Raw genomic sequence first — 21,015 nt, 5'->3', positions numbered from 1 at the left:
AATTTTAAGAGTTTTGAATATTATTTTAAACTCCAAATACATGTTTTTAACTGCCCATTTGAGCTTTTGCTTATCACCAAGGTCATAGAGCATTCAGGGGAGTGGAGTTAATGCTGCTGCATCTTCTTTGGTGACCTTTCCTCTTGTTTTTATTCTATGCTTTTCCCCCTCCATTAGCTATCCATTATATTAATTGATAGTTTTTATGTACTTTGTTATTCATTAAAACTTCTCTGAGAGACTTGTTCTTTGGGGAAAGAAAAGTCTGGTCTAAATTCAGGTTGCATTCTCTCCTGCAGTTGAAGAATAAACTTCTGTTTATTCTTTTGGGGGGGGGGCAATGAGGGTTAAGTGACTTGCCCAGGGTCACATAGCTCATAAGTGTCAAGTGTCTGAGGCCGGATTTGAATTTAGGTCCTCCTGAATCCAGGGCCAGTGCTTTATCCACTGTGCCACCAAGCTGCCCTCCCCCTTCTCTTTATTCTAGAGCTAATCTGCTTCTGTGGGCAGCTAGGTGGAATAGTGGATAGAGCCTGGAGTCAGGAAGAACTGAGTTCAAATCTAGCCTCAGACACTTACTAGCTGTGTGACCCTGGGCAAGTCACTTAACCCTGTTTTCCTTAGTTTCCTCGTATGTAAAATGAGCTAGAGAAATAAATGGCAAACCACTCCAGTATCTTTGCCAAGAAAACCCCATATGGGGTCACAAAGAATCGTCCATGAGTAAAACAACTGAACAACAACACTTACTTAAAATAATTTTTTTCTTAATAGTTTCAAATGCTGCCTCTGCTATATATGACCTAAGTGGTCTTGTGACAGTCCCTTAACCTTTCTTAGCCTCAATTTATTCAATATGAAAAAATGAGAGAATTGAACTAAGATGACCTCTGAGGGTCCCTTTCAGCTCTGGACTGTGATTGTATGGTCCTTTGGATAGGACGTCCCCCATGCTTAGAAACCTTTATGGTATAGTGTGGGCATTAGCAAACTTTGGCCCATGGGTCAAATCTGGCCTGCTATCTATTCATATGGATTGTGAGCTAAGAATCATCAGCTCCTGGGCCATATAAAACCAGCCTGTAATAGGCAATTTGGCCCATGGTCCATAGTTTACTGACCCCTGGTGAGCTGGTGTAATAGAGAGGACCCTGCAGTTACAGTCATAAAGATGTGTATTCAAATGCTAGCTGGGTAACCCTAGGCATGTGACTTAACCTCTCTGGGTCTCAGTTTCTTCATTTGTAAAATGAAGTAGTTAGGCTTAATGGCCCCTGAGACTTTCTGGCTCTAAATCTGTGATCTTTACCTTTGCCTCTAAAAATACTCAACATCCTTTAAGGCTCAATAAAGGGTCCACTTTTTTTTTTTTTAATGAGGCAATTGGAATTAAGTGACTTGCCCAGGGTCACACAGCTAGTACTTGTTAAGTTTCTGAGTCTAGATTTGAACTCAGGTCCTTCTGAATCCAGGGCCGGTACTCTATCCACTGAGCCACCTAGCTGCCCCTAAGGGGCCACTTCTTAAGGGAAGTCTTTCCTGATGCTCCGACTTGTGTTCTTCATCCTCAAATAATATATGCATATGTATGTCTATCTATCTCCTTCCCCAAAATGTAAACTACTTGAGGGCAGGTACTGTCTGGTTGTTTTGTGGTCATTTTGTCTTTGTATTCCCAGTGCCTTACACAGAATGGATGCCTAATAAATTCATGAATCGATGGACTATTGATACCTTCTCTTGATGACTAATCTGTTGGGTTTGTCCCTAGGTTCTCTTCTGGGGTGTTCGTGAAATGAAGAAAGTTCAGCTCCTGTCAGTGGATCGCCCTCAGGTTCTCATAGAATGTGCTGGGAAAGGAGTCAAATCCTGTGTGATCCAGAGCTACAAGAACAATCCCAACTTCAATGTCCAAGTGGACTGGTTTGAAGTGGTAAGTCCCTCTTATGGTTCATCTCTTGCTATTTCCTATGTGTGGGACAAACTTTACTTTCAAATTGTTTTGTTTTGTTTTGTTTTTGTGAGGCAATGAGGGTTAAGTGACTTGCCCAGGGTCACACAGCTAGTAAGTGTCAAGTGTTTGAGGTCGAATTTGAACTCACATGCTCTTGAATCCAGGGCCAGTGCTCTATTCACTGCACTACCTAGCTTCCCCATCAAATTGGTTTTTAAGGCCTGTGAGTATATTTTATGGCACAACCGAAAGGCTGGTGCTGATGTCAGAGGACTTGGGTTCAAATCCTACCAGTAATACTATTTGTGTAACCTTGGACAAAAACATTTACTTTTCCAGGCCTCAATTTTCTCAAATGCAGAATAAGGGGATTGTACTGGATGGCCTTTTTCACTTCCAGCTCTCTAATCTCTGATCCTAATTCATACTAATTAGAAGAAAGTGAAGAATTCAAATTATAGAATTATGCAATATACAATATACAAATTATACAATAAAATTATTGTTTCTTTTTTTTAATTTAAAGTACTTTGATGCTTCAATGAATCTGCAGTGTTAGAAGTACAGGTTCTTTTTCTTTCTTTCTTTTTTTTGCAGGGTAATGAGGGTTAAGTGACTTGCCCAGGGTCACACAGCTAGTGAGTATCAAGTGTCTGAGTCTGGATTTGAACTCAGGTCCTCCTGAATCCAGGGCCAGTGCTTTATCCACTGTGCCAGCTAGCTGCCCCTGTTCTTTTCCAGTGGTACAGAGAACAGTGCATCCAGTCCCTCTCATCCTGTGTGACTTATCTATATCCATCCTCAAAGCCTTCACATGGAGTATACCCAGTGGGCATGCTTGAGGTCTTCTTCATCTTTTGTTAGTATATGCCTACCACTAGAGTGGTCAGCTATGTGGCATAGTGGTTAGAGTACCATGCCTGAGTCAGGACTCTTCCCAAGTTCAAATCTGGCCTTGGACATTTACAAGCTAGATGATATTGGGCAAGTCACTTCACTCTGTTTGCCTCAGTCTCCTCTTCAACATCATCCTGGAGAAGGAAATGGCAAAACCACTCCAGTATCTTTGCCCAAAAAATCCAAATGGAGTTATGAAGTTTCAGACACAATTGGAATGATTCAACAACTACCACCACCACTAGAGTGAATAGATGTCCCCTCGGTTAGCTGTCCTTTGTTCCTGTTACATGATTGGCCACACCATTTTCCAGTCAATTTCCATGAAAAACATGTTAATGGCACATTTACTGGGTAATTCTTCACTGGCAATATGCTACAGATTACTCCTGCCCTCTGAACATCTGTCTATTGTCCTTTGGATCACTTGAAATTTTAGTTCCTTGGAGACTGGTATTCCATGCTTCCCAGCAGTATGATATGGGAAGAATGTATATGCTCTAAATCTAACCGGGCTTACAAAGTATTGCAAAGTTCATACAGAACTTACATAATCAAGAGATTAATTATTTGCAATGAAAACTTTTGTTAGAAGCACCGAAATTGGCTGAAATGCTTGATCGTGTTGGAAAGCAGTTTCCAGGCTTTTTTAAAAAAATTTCTCTCCCAGCCTTGCCCTCCCTCATAAATAAGTACTGCCAACAAAGAAAGCCTTTGTTCCCTCTTGCTTCAAACCATTCCAATGATCACAGATCCTTAGTTGGGAATGTCCAGAATTAGAGTTTTTAATGAATTGGCAAAATCCCTAGAGAATATGGTGGTTTCCTACATATTGTGAATTGGTGATGAAAACATTGGCATAACGTTTTGGGGGAGTCAGGAGCTCTGGATTCTAATCCTAGTCCTGCTAGTTTTATGACCTTGATCAAGTCCTTTTACCTCTATGAACCTCAGCCTCCTCTTGTCTAAAAAAGGGATAATAAAACCTGTCATATCTTACCTTATAGTATTAACTGATAAGCCTTCCCTAACCGCTTTACTTCTAGTGCTTTCCCTCTGTTAATGATTTCCTATTTATATGATAATATATATTTGTATATATATTGTATACATATATATATATGGGTGTGTGTGTGTGTATATATTTGTTTTATCTCCTACATCAGATTGCAAGCTTCTTGAGGGCAGAGACTGCTTTTCTTTCTCTTTTTATATCACCAGAACTTAACACAGTGCCTGGAACATTAATAATAAGGCACTTAATAAACATTGATTGATAGATTGTTTTGTTTTGTTTTGTTTTTGCGAGGCAATGAGGGTTAAGTGACTTTTTATAAATTGTAAAGTTTTATACAAATGTTATAGTGAATAATGGTGATAGTAATTAATAAGACAGACTGGGCATATGTGGGAAATAGTATACTATCCAGAGTTTTTCAAATAATACATTTCAATCATCCAGTAGATTCTATCTTACTATCATCATTAGAAAGCTTCCTGGGGAACTGAAAAGATCATAGGTCTAAAAAAGGTAGAACTTCAGAGGCAATGTGAGCCAGTCCTCGTGGTATACAGAGGAGGGAATGGAAGCCCAAAGTCACCCAGAGAGTAGGTGTCAGAGGAGGGCTTTGAGCCCAGGTGCTCTGCCTCCAGAGCTGGACCCTGTCCATTGTACTGTGTTTCTTCCAAACTAAGTTAGTGGGGAGCGGCTAGGTGGTACAGTGGATAAAAGCACCGGCCCTGGATTCAGGAGTACCTGAGTTCAAATCCGGCCTCAGACACTTGACACTTACTAGCTGTGTGACCCTGGGCAAGTCACTTAACCCCCCTTGCCCTGCAAAAAAACCAAACAAAAACAAACAAACAAAAAAAACCCAAACTAAGTTAGTGCCCACAGTCACACAGTTGGTATGTGTCAGAGACAAGATCTGAGCCCAAATGTCCTTAACTAAAAGGTTGGCCTTCTATCTATTATCCCACACTGCCTTACAGTGTCATAGCATTGTAAAATTTATAGTCAGTAGTCAATGAAGATTTATTAAGTGCTTTCTTTGTCCCAGGCACTGTGCTAAGCTTGAGATAAAAATAAAGGCAAAAGACAGTCCCTGCTCTCAAGGAGCTCAATGTTTGATGGCAGAGACAACATACAAACAACTATTTGTAAGCTAGATCTCTCTCTCTCTCTCTCTCTCTCTCTCTCTCTCTCTCTCTCTCTCTCTCTCTCTCTCTCTCTCTCTTTCTCTCTCTCTCTCTTACACCCTCCACACACACAATCTCCCTTTCTCTCTCTGTCTCTCTCTTTCTCCTTCTCTGTTTTCCTTCCTCTCTTCTTCAAAAGAAAGTAAAAACTCACGAGGAGGATCAGAAAGCTCTCCATCCTGTAGAAGGGGGACTTTTAGCTGAGACTTGAAGGAGACCAGGGAAGCTTCTAGTGTTCAGGGAGGCCACTTAGTATAGTATATTCAGGGCATAGTATAATATATTCAATGGTATAGTAGCTGGAGCACTGAACATGGAGGCAAGAAGACTTGAATTTAAAGCCTGTCTCAGACAAGTAAACTTGCCCCAAGGCATATCTCTTAACCTATTTCAGCATCAGTTTCCTCATCTAGAAAAAGGGGGCAATAATAGCACCTACTTCACATGGTTGTTCTGAAGTCAAATGATATGATGTATGTAAAGTGCTATATAAGTGTTAGGGATATTATTTTTATTATTATTTTTATTTCCTGAAAAGAGCATTAGAATCAGAAGACTTAGATTTGAATCCTGATTCATACTTGCTAGCATTATGGTCCTAGGCAAATTACTTAACCTTCCTCAGTCTGTTTCTTTACAATAATAATGACTCACATTGATGTTAAAGTGATATCTGGGGGCAGCTAGGTGGCTCAGTGGATAGAGCACCGGCCCTGGAGTCAGGAGTACCTGGGTTCAAATCCGGCCTCAGACACTTAACACTTACTAGCTGTGTGACCCTGGGCAAGTCACTTAACCCCAATTGCCTCACTAAAAAAAAAAAAAAGTGATATCCATGCATCCATCTATCTATCTATCTACCTATCTATCTATCTATCACCTATCTGTCTAAACATACATAAACGGCTTTCTAAACAGTCACTAAGTAAATGCTAGCAAACCTTTTCTTCACAACTTATGGCCCCTTCTGCAATTTAAGTAGTTTAAGTTTATTATTATTCCATTTTACAGATAAGGAAACTGAGACTTAGGGGAGGTTGTGACTAAGCCAGGTCTTCTAGTCATTAGGTGGTAGAGCAGGCATTCAAATTCATATCTTGTGACTCCAAATCTCATGTCCTCTTCCAGTGCCTCTTCATGGCATGGAGGTGACACTGAGCTGTTAAAAACTATGTTGTGGGGCAGTTAGGTGGTGCAGTGGATAAAGCACTAGCCCTGGATTCTGGAGGACCTGAATTCAAATCCAGCCTCAGACACTTGACACTTACTAGCTATGTGACCCTGGGCAAGTCACTTAACCCTCATTGCACCCCCCTCCGAAACAAAACCAAAAAAAGCTATGTCTGTGGAACATAAGCTCTGGCAGGTCCTACCAGCAAGAAAGGTTTTGAATATAGACAGGCCTAACAACTAATGTTTAGGCCACAGAAATTCACAAAGATCTTCCATTAAGTCATAGAGAGAATTAGTCACAGATGTAAGGCTGAGAGGGATCTTAGAAGTCATCCAGCACAACACCCTCATTTCACAGAAAAAGAAACTCAGAGAAGTTAAGTGACTTTCCAGGGGTTCTACAACTAGTAAATGTCTGAGGCAGAATTTGAATTCGGGTTTTTTTTTTAAGTGAGGCAAGTGGGGTTAAGTGACTTGCCCAGGGTCACACAGCTAGTAAGTGTTAAGTGTCTGAGGCCAGATTTGAACTCAGGTACTCCTGAATCCAGGGCTGGTGCTCTATTCACTGAGCCACCTAGCTGCCCCTAGGATTTGAATTCTTGACTACATGTCCAGTGCTCTCTATTCACCTCCCTGTGCTGATGTGAACTCCATTAGTCAAGAGATGAAATCTCAAATACTTAAAATATTAAAATATCAATGTATCATTATTCATTTCAGTCGTGTCCAATTCTTCATGTCCCCATTTTGGGTTTTTGTTGTTTGTTTTGTTTTGGTTTTTTGCAAAAATAATGGAGTGGTCGGTCATTTCCTTCTCTAGCTCCTTTTACAGATGAGAAAACTGAGACAGTTACATGACTTGCCTAGTCACACAGCTACTGAGTGTCTGAGGCTAGATTTAAACTCGGGAAGATGAGTCTTTCTGATTTTCTGATTCCCAACCCAGTCCTCTACCCATAGTACTACTTACCTGCCCTGAAATATCATATACATTTAAGGGTTTTGTTTAATATTCAGCTCAGAGCCTACTGAGGCTCTATCTTTTATTATCAATACACCCTGAACACACCTCATGCTCATTGATATAAAAAGGAATATTTTCTAACAGTTCTACCTAGCTCACTTTGGTTGTATGTGTTACAAACTGAATGGCCATAGAGTAGTAAGTAACTCTTGAACAATCTTGTTGTCTTCTACCAGGAACTTCCTGAGAATGAGCTCCTCCACCCACCTCTGAGCATCTGTGTGGTGGACTGGAGAGCTTTTGGGAGGAGCACTCTTGTGGGTACCTATACTATCAACTGTCTCAAGCAATTTCTGTGCAAATCCAGGGAGCTCCCAGTCCTGGTCTCTGAGGTAAATGCAGCCCAACAAGTTCAAGGTAAGAACTTCACTCTGTACTGACCCTTGAGGCTATGAAAATTTCTCCAATGCCAGCTTCCTTTAGTGGTGCCATGCAGAGTGCCCGTCATATCTGCTTTTGCTGATCATTTGCCCACTGAAAGGTCAAGTTTTAGAGAAGAATGACAATGAAGGATATAATAGATATGTTTCACCTTGAGGGTCTGGGTTGTCCAATGTCATAAAATACTGATAGAATACATACTTTCTTTGTCTTGGTTTCTGTAGCACCAAGAGAGGAAAAAGAAATTCCTGGAAATTATTCAAGAAACCAGGCAGTGTAAAATAAAAACAACTTAGATGCCATATTTTCACATTACCTCTAGGATTAAATAATTTTTTTTGACATTTAAAACCTTTCTCAGCCAGGCTCCAGTCTGACATTTCTTAAAAAACAAAATAAGACCAAAAAGCTAGATTTATTAACTTATATGATAAACCTTACAACCATTTGCATCATTAAAAATTGTGGGTTTTTTAGTATTTAATATGTCCCCAGTTTGCTATGATCATTTATTATACATAACTGGCATTGAGTTTGCAAGATTTTTGATATATTTTTGACACAAAACCACATTTTAATCATACTAGATATTAAGCATATCTTTAATACCTGTATTATCTTGATCATAGCCCAAAGGTTTTCTTTCCTTTTTTTAACCATGTATTTATTTTAACCATGTATTCATTTATATATTTGCTTATTTATTTATTCATCTCTTTGTTCATTTACTTATTCATTCATTCATTCATTCATTCATTCATTCATTCATTCATTCATTCATTCATTCGTTTATTGTAAGTGCTCATTTTCCCTCCCTTCCACTTTTCTCCCTCCAAATGAACAATAAGAAGAAACATAAAATAAAAACTCTGGTAACAAATATGTATAATCCAGAAAAAGAAAATTCCCACATTGGCCATGTCCACAAAAAGTATGTCTTGGGGCAGCTAGGTGGTGCAGTGGATAGAGCACCGGCCCTGGAGTCAGGAGTACCTGAGTTCAAATCCGGCCTCAGACACTTAACACTTACTAGCTGTGTGACCCTGGGCAAGTCACTTAACCCCAATTGCCTCACTAAAAAAAAAAAATTAAAAAAAAAGTATGTCTCAGTCTGCATTTTAGTTCGTCGTTTTTCTCTCAGGGGGTGGGCAAGCTTCGTTTTCAGTTCTCTGAAGCTTGCCTCTTCACTACTTATTCCTTTCTTCCGTGCACTCTATTGCTCAGCCAAACTGGCCTTTCTGATGTTCCTAACACTTGAAATTCCATCTCCCATCTCACCCCCACCCCTTACAATCCTGGTCTCCTTCAAAGGACAACTCAAACCATTCTTCACCTATGAGGCCTTCCCTGATCTCTCCCAGCTTCTGATGCCTCCCCAACCCAAATGACCTTAAATTTCTTTGGGGTATGCTTTATATATGCTTATCTGTGTATGTGTCATCTCTCTCAATAGAATGAAAACTCCATTAAGAGAAGAATTATTACATTTACATATCTGTGTCCTAGCACCTAGTACAATGGCTGGTATACAGTAGGTGTTTAATGAATGCTTGTTGATTGACTAATTCCTGCAGTAATCTAGATCATTCAGGTCAAAGCTATTTCTTTGGCTCTGAATAATCCAGATTATTGTAGTTGCATAGACCTGGCTCCAAAATTATAGTAGTTGTGATTTTGTTCTTCCTTTGTTGTGTTTTGGGTTTCAGCTGTACCTGATATAGCAGCAGAGTCTGACCCATCTGGGTCACTTATGTCATCCCAGGACTCCCCACCAGATCATATCTATGTTCAGGTTGAGCAGCCACCCACTATTGTACCAGACACAGCCCAGGTTCAGACAGCCAGCATGGTTCTCTATGACGTCCCTGACTCCTCCCCGATGCTGGGGCCAGAAGCAAAGCCTGTAGCTCCTGAGCAACCAAAGGAGCCAAAAGTCAAGGTCAGATTTTTGTAGAATTTCCTGAGGGGTCACATGGTTCAATTCCTTCACTATATAGTTGAGAAATCCGAAGCCCAGAAAGTGAAAGGAACTTCAATCAATCAATTAAGATGCTTTTCTTAACTGCCTACTATGTGCAAGGTGCTGAAGCTACAAATAAAAAACATGAGATAGCCCCTACCTTCAAGGAGCTTATATTCTTTTGGGGAAGAGGGAGGTAGCCCAACATTTACACAGATGAGTAAATGCAGGCTATGTGCAAAGTAAATGCAAAGTGATTGGAAGGAAGGGGCACTAAGCACAGAAAATAAGCAGAGATCTTTAAAAAGTGGTACTTGAACTGAACTTTGAAGGGAATAAGGGGCTCTAAAAGGAGGAATTGAGGAAAGGCATTCTGGGCATGTATAAAGACAAAAAAGGTGAGAAATGGAACATCCTGTCCAAGGAACAGCAAATAGAAGAGTGTGTCTGAAGTGTAGAGTGCGTGAGAGGGAGTAACATTTAAAGCAGAATGGAGCCAGACTGTGAAGAGCTTAAAATGCCCCAAAGAAAAATATGTATTTTTTTTCCTTAAGGCAAATAGGAGCTATAAAAGTTCTTTGAGCAGGGGAATAGAATGGTCAGACTAGACTCATCCAGGTCACATGGGTGTTAAAGTTCACTAATAGACCAGGAACTCATCTCATCCTAAGAGCCCTCACCAGATCATATCTATATCTAGTTGTGCATCTACTTATGATTTTCCCAGACTCACCCCAGGTCAGACAGAGGAGATATAGAGATAGATATAGAGATAGAGATAGAGATATATAGTTCTTTCCACTATACCAGGCTGATTCTAACAATTTAATTCAATTCAATAAATTAAATCAATCAATTAAATGACTACTATGTTCCTGGTACTGTGCAAAACACTGGGGACACAAATAAGAAATACAAAGCCAGTCCCTGTCCTCAACGATCTTACAGTCTAATGGGAGAAGAGAACACATCAAAGGAAGCTGGAAAGGGGGTGGCCAACAGGAGGTACCTGGCACAGGACATCACATTCTATTGAGTCCAAATCAATCAGAAATGCAGATAGGAAGTAGAAAGTTAGCAACAATCTCTTTAGATGAAGTTAATATGATTCATTAATTATAAATCTCCACTTCAGGAAGGAAAAGATCAAGGTTAAGGGATTCTACTGCCTAGAAGCAGAAGATAAATTTGAAGCACAATAACCATAGTAATAGCTAACATTTATATAATGTTTTATATATATATATATATATAATGTTTTAAGGTTGAAAAGTTTTACATGTTATCCCATTTGATCCTCACAATAACCCTGTCAAGTGGGTGCTATTATTTCCCCCTGTTTTACAGATGAGGAAACTGAGGCACAGAGAGATCTATGTAACTAGGCCAGGGTCACACAATTAGTAAGTGCCTGAGGCAAGATTTGAACTGCAAGTCCAGCCCTGTTCTTACTGTTTCATCTAATATGCCTACATTGCCTTAAGAGGAAACAAAGATCCTTACCATCACCAGAAGATAGGGATTTTAGTCTAAGGTCTACCAAATATTAAATTAGCTATGTGACCTTGAACAAATCATTTGACCACTTTAGGCCTGAGGTTCCTTATAAAATGAGGTAGCTTATTAGGTAATTTCCAAAGTCCCTTCCCACTCTGAGGGTCCATGGTATGAATGAAGCCATAGAATGAAGGGAATGGAGAACAGTAATATGAACTCGTGCCAAATCTGGAAACATAAGAAATGGGACTATTCCTAGAAGCTTTGGAGTTTCCATATTAATAAAGCATTCATTTATAAAGCAAGAAGGATATTTATGGAGTTTATTATTCAAGGGCTCATAAAGGCAAATGTTTCAAGAAGGGGTTTAATTTTTTTTTGAAGGTAGCTTGGACCTGTGATTTCATCAGTATGGGGAATTCTCATGGAAAACTCCTTACACTGATTATAATTCTTCAGTAACTTGTAGACCTTAGAGAGTTATTGAAGACACTGAAAAGTCCAGTGACACATGGCTAATGAGGTCTGTCATCTTCTAGCATATATCAAAGACAGGACTTGAATCCAGGTCTTACTGATTACAAGACTACACTGCTGTCTACTATGTTACGCTGCCTTTCTTTTGTGAAAATTCATAGGTGATACATAATTAATGACTTTTATAAGGATATTGACTCCAAAACCAATGTTCTTTCCACTAAACTATTGGTGCCTTTTACCTCAAGAATTTTGAAACTGACATAAGATTGTAGACTTAGAGTTTGAAGGGATCTTAGGGGTCATCTAGTCCAATTCCCTTCAATCCAATCCATGTTCAGTGCAAGACACTGGAGATATGAATGCAAAATGAAAAACAGTTTCTTTCCTCATGTAGAAATCAATTGACAGATGTCAAGTGACTTGCCAATGGGAAGACAGGTAATAAAATGGCAGATTCAGGATTTGCACCCAAGGCTTCTAACTCTAAATGTAACACTTTAGATTATGAAAGTTCGTTGTGATCTACCGCATATCATTCCCTGGTACCTTTGGGGCATCTTTAGTGAGTCAACCCATCACAATTGTCAACAATTGTGATGATAAATACCACATCTAGCACAGTGCTGGCAGATAAGTGCTTAATTGGTTGGTTGCCCATAATCATTCCTAGCCACCTTATTCTTTATTGCGCTTTCATTACCTACCAGCTGTACTCTCACTATGATATTGATTTACATCACGTCACCAGTTCTTGTGGGCTCCAGCTGACTGGAATTCCCCTTATTTCTTGCTAGGATGGCAGGAAACCTTCCAGGAAATCCACCAAAAGGAGAAAGAGGACCATAGCGGATGAGTCTGCAGAAAATGTTATCGATTGGTGGTCCAAGTATTATGCTTCTCTGAAGAAAGCATCAAAGGTAAAAGCTCTTAAATGTAGAAACATTTTGTCTTAGTGAAAGGCCCTTGCTTTTGTCATATGCATGAAACTCAGACGTGTTCTCCTTCGCTGCTAACTCCAGAGTCATCCAAAAACAGAATGGGCTGGATTGGTACATATTGAGTTTCCCACCTCCAGATGTCTATGAGCAAAAGCTAGATGGAAACTGGGCAGATGTGTTGTAGAGAGAATTCTTTTTCAGATAGGGTTGGACTAAAGAGTCTCCAATGTCCTTCTAACTTTGAGATCTTGTGATTCTATGATTTTCCAAATCATGACACACTAGCATATGGAAGAGGGCAGGGAAGGGAAAGATGTGACCCTCCTCCTCATCCAACAATACACCAGATAAGCCATCTGCTCTTCCATACCCTTGCCTTTTCCATATCTATATACACAAGCAGAAGCATTCCAAAACTAGCCATCTTTCTTATTTTCACCATTGTTGTTATCACTACATGAGTTACTAGTGTCAATTACTATTATTCTAATCATCATCATCATCACCTCTTTTCTCTACTCTTCTGGCCAGAAATAGGCAGATGGCAGTGAGGAGACCACAGGTATCAAGTCACACTCAAGGCATCTTCATGATGTATCAAGGTGTTCTGATACATTTATTGGGAAACATTGTGTAATAAAGGCTAGAAAGAGGCTCCTGGGAAATGAACCCTTTTTAAGGAAACTATCCTCTTTTGACAATGACTATGAGGATGGTCCCCAGCCAGAGGGGGAAAGTAACTGTATCTAAGTGGTTCTTACCCTAAGTAAGGAACTAAGGCTTTTGGTGACAGATGAAATTCTTCTTTGATAATTCTGGTGTGAAACCTATGGGTTGCAGCCAAAGCAGTGCTTAGGGGAAATTTTCTCTCTAAATTCTTACATGAATAAAAAAGAGAAAGAGGAGATCAATGAATTGGACATGCAACTTAAAAGAGAGAAAAAGAGCAAATTTAAAATCCCCAATTAAATACCAACTTAGAAATCCTGAAAATCAAAGGAAAGATTAATAAAATTGAAAGCAAAAAAACCCCTATAGAATTAATCAATAAAACTAAGAGCTGCTTTTATGAAAAAAATCAATAAAATAGATAAATCTTTGGTTAATTTAATTTAAAAAAGAAAGAAGAAGACCAAATTACCAGTATCAAAAATGAAAGGGGTGAATTCACCGCCAATGAAGTGGAAATTAAATCAATAATTAGGAACTATTTTGCCCAACTGTATGCCAATAAATTTGACAATCTAAATGAAATGCATAAATATTTACAAAAATACAAATTGCCCAGATTAACTGAAGAGGAAATAAAATCCTTAAATAAGCCCATATTAGAAAAAGAAATTGAACAAGCCATTAATGAACTCCCTAAGAAAAAATCTCCAGAGCCAGACAGTTCTGGTATGGTTAATTCCTACCTCTTTGTAGTGGTATTGCTCATTTGGCCTACTTGAATTTCCAATTTTTTTTAGATACATTCTTTTTTTTTTTTTTTTTGCTTGGTTTTCTTTGGGTGAGACAATTGGGGGTAAGTGACTTGCCCAGGGTCACACAGCTAGTAAGTGTCACGGGTCTGAGGCTGGATTTGAACTCAGGTACTCCCGAATCCAGGGCCAGAGCCCTATCCACTGCGCCACCTAGCTGCCCCAGATACATTCTTTTTAAATAAAAAACTCTTAGAAGAAAAAGACCAAAAATATTAGACTTGTACCCTTTAGCTGCCAGTAGTATACCTTGTGTAGATAGAAGCTTAATATACATCAAGTGATGATGATAATGAGTAATAAGGATAATAACAAACTCTCCTCCTCTTCTCTCCCTTTCCCTTTCCCCCTCCCCTTTTCTCATATCTTCTCCTTTCTTTTCTTCTTTCTTCTCTCCTTTCTGTCCTCTCCTTACTTTCTCCTCTCCTCTTCTCTTCTCTCCTTACTCCTTGACTCACTCTTTCGGTCTCTGTCTCTGTCTGTCTATCTCTCTCTTCCTCCCTCCCTCCCTCCCTCCCTCTCAGGAAAAAGAAAGAAAAGACAACAGAGGTAAGGAAACTTGGTGTGATGTACTTTGGAACAGTTTTCTCACAGAATAAATAAGGCCATCCTCAAAAGGAAGAATTATGGAGCATTTTACTGGAAAGAATCTTAGGGATTTTCCCCTCAAGTCCCCCAAAGATTAAGGAGTGAGGACTGATGCCCAAAGATGGGAAGTGACTTGCCCAAAGTCATACATCTGGTAGAGACAAGACTAGAATGCAATTTCCTTATTCCCAGTCCAGTTCTTTTTTTTGTGGGGCAATGAGGGTTAAGTGACTTGCCCAGGGTCACACAGCTAGAGTCAAGTGTCTGAGGTCAGATTTGAACTCAGGTCCTCCTAAATTGAGGGCCGGTGCTTTATCCACTGCACCATCTATCTGCCCCCAATCCAGTTCTTTTTACACTGGACCATGCCCAAGATAACCTTTGGGTTCTGTTCTAGAAACAGTGTCCTGTGGAACAGGAAAGATTTAGAACAATACAATGAAAATCAATGAAATGAAATTCAAAATCCAAAAGAAATATATTGAGGCTATAGATTTAGATTTTGCCCAGCACAGTGTCTTGTTTTAAAATAAATCATTTTAGGATTAGTAACTCAATTTCACAGATACAGGGTGGAGTGAATCTGATATTCCCAAGGTACTGTGTCCAACAAACTAATGAGGAACATCTCAGAGGACAAGAGAGAAGTGAATAGTGGGTGTGAGCATGTTGCAATTTATTTCCAAACAATGATGAATTCTGAAAAAGGATATGAGTTAAAGGTATCATCGAAGAATTGTATTAGAGGAAGAGAAGATAGTATGGTTATGTGGAGAAACAAAGGATAACAAATGGATAGCCAGAGTGTCCTACTGGTGGCTTTCATGGTGTCAGATGAAACTGAGGAAGGCCTCCATCAAGTCAGGTATGGTTTCCTTATGGCAAACCTCTGGGAGAACATGGAGTGGAGCTCCATAGATGTTAGGGAATGGATAGATTGTGACCTGTATTGGTAAAAGGAATTGCAAATACATTTGAGTCTTTAGTGTTATTTTACAGCACATTTGCCATTTGAGTGAAACAGACCTGAGGTCAGAATGAGCCAACAATAAGGTGCAACTGTTTAAAAAAAAGATAATGAAACCATAGAAATAGAGAGTGGACCTCTTCCTTGTTATAGGGAATTATTGAATGAAGAAACTATCTCCATCAGTGCAAGTCTTCGCTTTCTCAGCAATTAATAGTTCTAGAGAGTTGTCTTGAGTGTTGAGAAGTAAATTAACTTACTCAGGATTAAAAAGCCAATTGTAGGTGAGAGGTGAGGTCTTCCTGACACTAAGGCTAAGCTCTTTTCCCACTATCCCATGTCTGCTTATCAATGCAATGAAACTATATTAATATAAAATTTTTAAAGTGTACATAACATTAATGTAAATTATGAATAACATAAATAAATAATGAGACAGGTCATAGGGCAATTATATTCTACTTTAATTATCCAATATATGAAATCTTGTGCCTTATAGAGGGTATCACATTTGACATAGATCACTGACAAACTAAAGTGCATCCAGAGAAGGATGGCTAGCAGGATGGTTAAAAGGCTGGAAACCAAGTCAGATAAGCACCTGAATGAACTGGAGAAGAGAAGGCTTAGGGTGGGGCACAACATGATAGTTGTGTTAAGGATTTGAAGTTCTTAGAGGGAAAAGGTTGAATCTATTCTTCTGGAACCCAGAAGGAAAAAAAACTAGTCTCAATGGGCACAAGTTATAGGAAATTACATTTTGAGTCATTATGGAAAATAATTTTCTGATAATTGGAGCCAAATAGCAATAGAATGAATTGCCTGAATCAGCTGTGACTTCTCTGTCACCAGAAGGTATTTTGAAGGTTCCTGGTTGATCTGATCTCAGGATATTGAAGTAATCCTACCAGAGTTTAAAAATTGTTCTTCTTGGTAGCTTGGAATGTTTATGTTTGTGGATAGTTGTTGAGTTCACAATAGAAAAGGAAATTTTTTTAAAGATTGAATTGATTTTCAGTCATGTTGATTATACAATTTTGAACTGACTTTAGGAAAGTCAGTTCATCTCTTTGGGCCTCAGTTTCCTTCTCTGTAAAATTAAGAGGTCAAACCTGATGATCTCTAAGTTTCCATCCAACTTTATTTTTATATGATTCTCTCTCTTTTTTATCTTAATACAAATGCCAGGTTTGCTAGCGATTGATGTTCTCTGGGTCAGCTTGTACCTTCAGATGGTTTAGAAATGATATTTCATCAAGAAATACTCATACAGTTATTTTGAAGAGAGGGACTGTGATCTTCTGGAATCTCCATGTCCTAAGAAAACTCAGAGAAATCGTGCTATTTTTCAACATTCCCTTTTCCTATAAAACTTCAAATCCTCTTTGCAAATAACTATTCAACCTAGAAATGAGTTACTGCATTAAGTGTGGTGTCAGGCAGTTATTTTTACTTCTTGTGTACTCCCTAAGAAATAGCAGACTGGTGACTTTTTGTGAGCTAGGAAATTTCCACAATCCTTTACAAGGTTGACTAAAGGCAAACAGGCAAGGTATTAGATCTAGTAGCTGAATGAAAATGGGTAATAGAGAATGAGGGATGGGTAATGAGTAATTAAGTTTATCTACCTGGCATCAAGATCATTAGCAGTTGGAACAACTCCTGAGTGAGTTTGGCACATCATGTAGAATGGCCTGAGTCATTCTGGTCTCTCAGCCTCATGAGGGTTTGAAAAGAATGTTGCATTGGAAATTAGGAGATCTGGGCTCTGCTGTGTATGAGCTATATGACCTTAAATCACTTCACCTCTCTGGCAGGCATGATAAGGATATTGGGCAAAATGGCCTCTCAGGTCCCTCCTGGGTCAAAGCTTCTGTGAGTCTAGCCTAGTCTATCCTTATGGAAGACAGTTTCCTGTATTCTTGCAATAACCAACCAACCAATTGTCAAAACATTTACCAAATAACAATTATGCTCCAGGCTTTGGACTAAGAACCAGAGATATAGGGAATGTCCATGTTGTTATTTTAAAGGCTTGTAGGAAGAGGGGGTGGGTCATGATTAATTATAGAGGAAAGGAAATGGAAGTGAGCTTGTCCTTCAATTTAATTCAACAACCACTGGTTAATTACCTCATGTGCACCAGGAGCTATGATGGTGCTGAGGACAGAAACAAAAAATGAAAACAGTTTTTGTCCTCAAGAAGCTTACATTCTTCTGAAGGCCAAAACATATTCAACCGTTAGCTTAATGAAAAGGAATTTGAGGAGGGATAACTTGCAACTGGGGGGAGGAATTAGAGAAAGCTTCCCATAAAGGGGAGTGCCTGAGCTGATCCTGGAAAGAGAAGAATTCTGAAAAGTAAGATGAGGATGGAGGTCCTTTCTTTCCTATCTAGAGGAATTAGAGATTTAAAGTTTAAGATTGAATTTCCACAGATACCAAAACAGACCAGGTGGTAGTGACTATAGAAGACATGCCGAAGAAGAAGAAAGATAAAATATTCAAGAAGAAACCAAAGGAAGAAAACATATCAAACCTAGCCACCCTGAAGGTATGCAGTATGATATTTACATTTTTGGTATCTATATATTTCTCAGCTAAATAGTGAATACCAGTGAGAAGAACCATTGATGTATGTCCCATTTGCATTTCTGTTCTCAAATCTAAGAACCTAAGGAAGTCCTTCCAGTATGTTGAGAACAAATTCTCTTCCTCGTGGAGAATTTATGGAAAAATCATAGACAAGAATTAGGATGGGACAAGACAAGATGGGAAACTGAGGAATGGCTGAGATTTGCATGAGTAGAAGGAATGCTCATACCAAATGAAATCCTGGATTCATAAAAGTACCGTTCATATTACAAACAAGCGAGGCAACAACCTTTCATTGTATTTGTTAGTGCTTGGCAGTGAATGATAATGTGCTCGAATCTCATGGGTAAATGCCATGAGAAACCTTTTGCTAAATCAATATTTTCACAATTCACATCTAAAATGAGCTAAAAGTAAACAAATGCAAATCCTTTACAATATAAGTATATGTTGGACTCAAATGACTAAATTTGCAAAGTGTCCTTCCATTCCTCATTTAGTTTGAATATAAACTTAAGAGCAGTGCATTCATTCACCCCACCACACACACATTCAACCAACCAGCTAAAGTCCAAACCCTAGCTATTGTTAACTTTAGCATGACAAATGTTGACATAAAAATAAAGTGTTTCCCCGCTTTCTCATATGTTGTTAAAAATGTGCACTGCCAGACATGTAAAGAAAGGGATTATAGAATAGTGGAAAGGTTAGGCTTAGAATCAGAAAGGTGTGGGTTCAAATCCTGCCTCTGATATTTGCTAACTTGATGACCGTGGACAAGTCACTTAATGTCTCTGAGCCCAAAACAATAGATAGCTTATGACAAATATTGCTGGAAGGAATTCCCAGTTCTGCCCTCAAGGGTCTGGTGTTTAAAAAAAGTAGGATACATTATTATTCAAAAAACAAAACAAAACAAAACAAAACTTTAACCAACAATTAGCCTCAAATTGAAGAAGCCAGCCTTATTCTTTTAAAATATCCAATCCTAGATTAATAATTTGCTATTAATGGGGAACCAGAAAGAGCTGGTTCAACAAGGAGAGAAAGTCACTCCCTTGGCACCTGTATCCCCAGTGCCAGTGGTTAGTAGGTTACAATACCACACAGGCTGATCTGCTGCTGATTGACAGCCCAGCTAGGCACTGACACAGAGCAAAAGAATGCCAAAGAACTGTAGACTCACCCCCTTTCTCCTCCCTCTACTGATTCAACATAGGAAGATGACCCAGGATACCCTGGGAATATAGAGTACACATTCTATCTCAACAGAGGAGTATAGTGACCACTACTGAATGCTCAGATTTGGGCTCAGATATAGGCTTGGACTTTAGAAGTTACTGGGTGGGTGGGGTTGGAGGTAGATCATGAAAAGATATTCAGCTGGGACACAGATATTCCCAAAATGTTAGTATTCCCAAATGCTCTCTTTGGTCACATGGGTCTGCTCTTCCATCACCTTTCCTAGAGATGGCTAGGTGGTTCAATGGATAGTATCAGACTTGGAGTCAGGAAGACCTGAGTTGGAAGCCTTCCTCAGATACTACTAGCTGTTAATTAATCTTAATCTTCTTCAGCCTCAGTTTCCTTATCTATAAAATGGGGGATACTAATGGCATCTACCCCATAGGTTATTTTGTGGATCAAATGAAATAATGTATATAAAGTACTTTGTAAACTTTCCAGAGCTATATAAATGCTAGCTATTATTATCCTCATTCTATTCTTTCAAAAACTATGAATCATTTTGGGGTCTAGGAGAATGACTTTGGCTTGACAGGTATTTTCTATTTTATTTTTGAAAGTTTCCTTAAATCTTCCCTTTTCGACAAGAATGTTCTCCCTTCTTCTTAAAGATATATGATGGAGATCTGGAGAGTGAATTTAGCAATTTTGAAGACTGGGTGAAAACCTTTGAGCTCTTCAGAGGCAAGTCCATGGAAGATGATCACAGTATTGATGGAGACAGAGTAATAGGGAAATTCAAGGTGAGTTCAATTTCTATACTTGGTGGGCTACAATTTTCCCAGATCATTATACTCCATGCCTCTCAAAGAACACAATAGAAATGGGACAAGAAATTGCTCAATGCAGACCAATCTTCCTCACCTGAAAATAACTCAGGGTAGTGGATTGCTAGGTTAGAAACATTACCTTTAGCTAAGGACGCCATATTCTGTAAGATCTGTTCCTAGCTCATTGATTTAGAGCTGAGGGGCCTTCAGAATACATCAAGTCCAGGCCCCAATTTTTCAGGTGAGGAAACTGAATCCCAAAGAAATTAGATGACTTGCCATCATGACAAAATCAGGAAGTTTCTGAGACTGGATTTGAACTCAGATCTTCTACAACCAGTGCTCTATCCAATTTGGCATGCTGCCTCTCTTGTTTTTAATATAAATGGTACATGGGGAGGGGGCAACTAAGTGGCACAATAGATAAAGCACCAGCTCTGGATTCAGGAGGACCTGAGTTCAAATCCGACCTCAGACACTTGATACTTACTAGCTGTGTGACCCTGGGCAAGTCACTTAACCCTCATTGCTCTGAAAAATAAATAAATGAATGAACAAATAAATAGATAAATGGATAAAGGAATGAATGAATAAATATAAATGGTACTTTTATAAATCTGTGATTTCATTAGTATGGGTATTCCTTCTATTCATCCTAATTTCAGCCATTCCATAGCTTCTGATACTGTTTTGTCCCATCCCAGTTCTGGTCTATGATTTTTCCATAAATTCTCCATGAGAGATCTACTCAACATACTATAAGGACTCCCTTAGATTATCTTAATATCTCCAAGATACTAATCTACCACCACTAAGTCTATCCCTTTGTTGTTTATTACATTTAAGAGCCATTGTGGCATAGGGGC

The 21,015-nt window shown here is 39.0% G+C and overlaps 1 protein-coding gene across 1 annotated transcript in view; it reads left to right on the top strand.

Annotated features, from left to right (window-relative positions):
* FER1L6 (fer-1 like family member 6) overlaps window positions 1–21,015 on the top strand; it is a 178,545-nt gene that overhangs the window by 103,278 nt on the left and 54,252 nt on the right. The window contains exons 23-29 of the mRNA XM_043991801.1: window positions 1,772–1,933; window positions 7,424–7,604; window positions 9,335–9,567; window positions 12,360–12,482; window positions 14,509–14,533; window positions 17,978–18,093; window positions 19,991–20,122. Of these exons, the coding sequence (XP_043847736.1) occupies window positions 1,772–1,933; window positions 7,424–7,604; window positions 9,335–9,567; window positions 12,360–12,482; window positions 14,509–14,533; window positions 17,978–18,093; window positions 19,991–20,122 (972 nt within the window). The remainder of the gene's footprint in view (window positions 1–1,771; window positions 1,934–7,423; window positions 7,605–9,334; window positions 9,568–12,359; window positions 12,483–14,508; window positions 14,534–17,977; window positions 18,094–19,990; window positions 20,123–21,015) is intronic.

Source organism: Dromiciops gliroides, chromosome 1 (assembly GCF_019393635.1).
Source record: "Dromiciops gliroides isolate mDroGli1 chromosome 1, mDroGli1.pri, whole genome shotgun sequence".
Classification (NCBI taxonomy): domain Eukaryota; kingdom Metazoa; phylum Chordata; class Mammalia; order Microbiotheria; family Microbiotheriidae; genus Dromiciops; species Dromiciops gliroides.
This window is presented reverse-complemented; position numbering and strand designations above follow the sequence as displayed.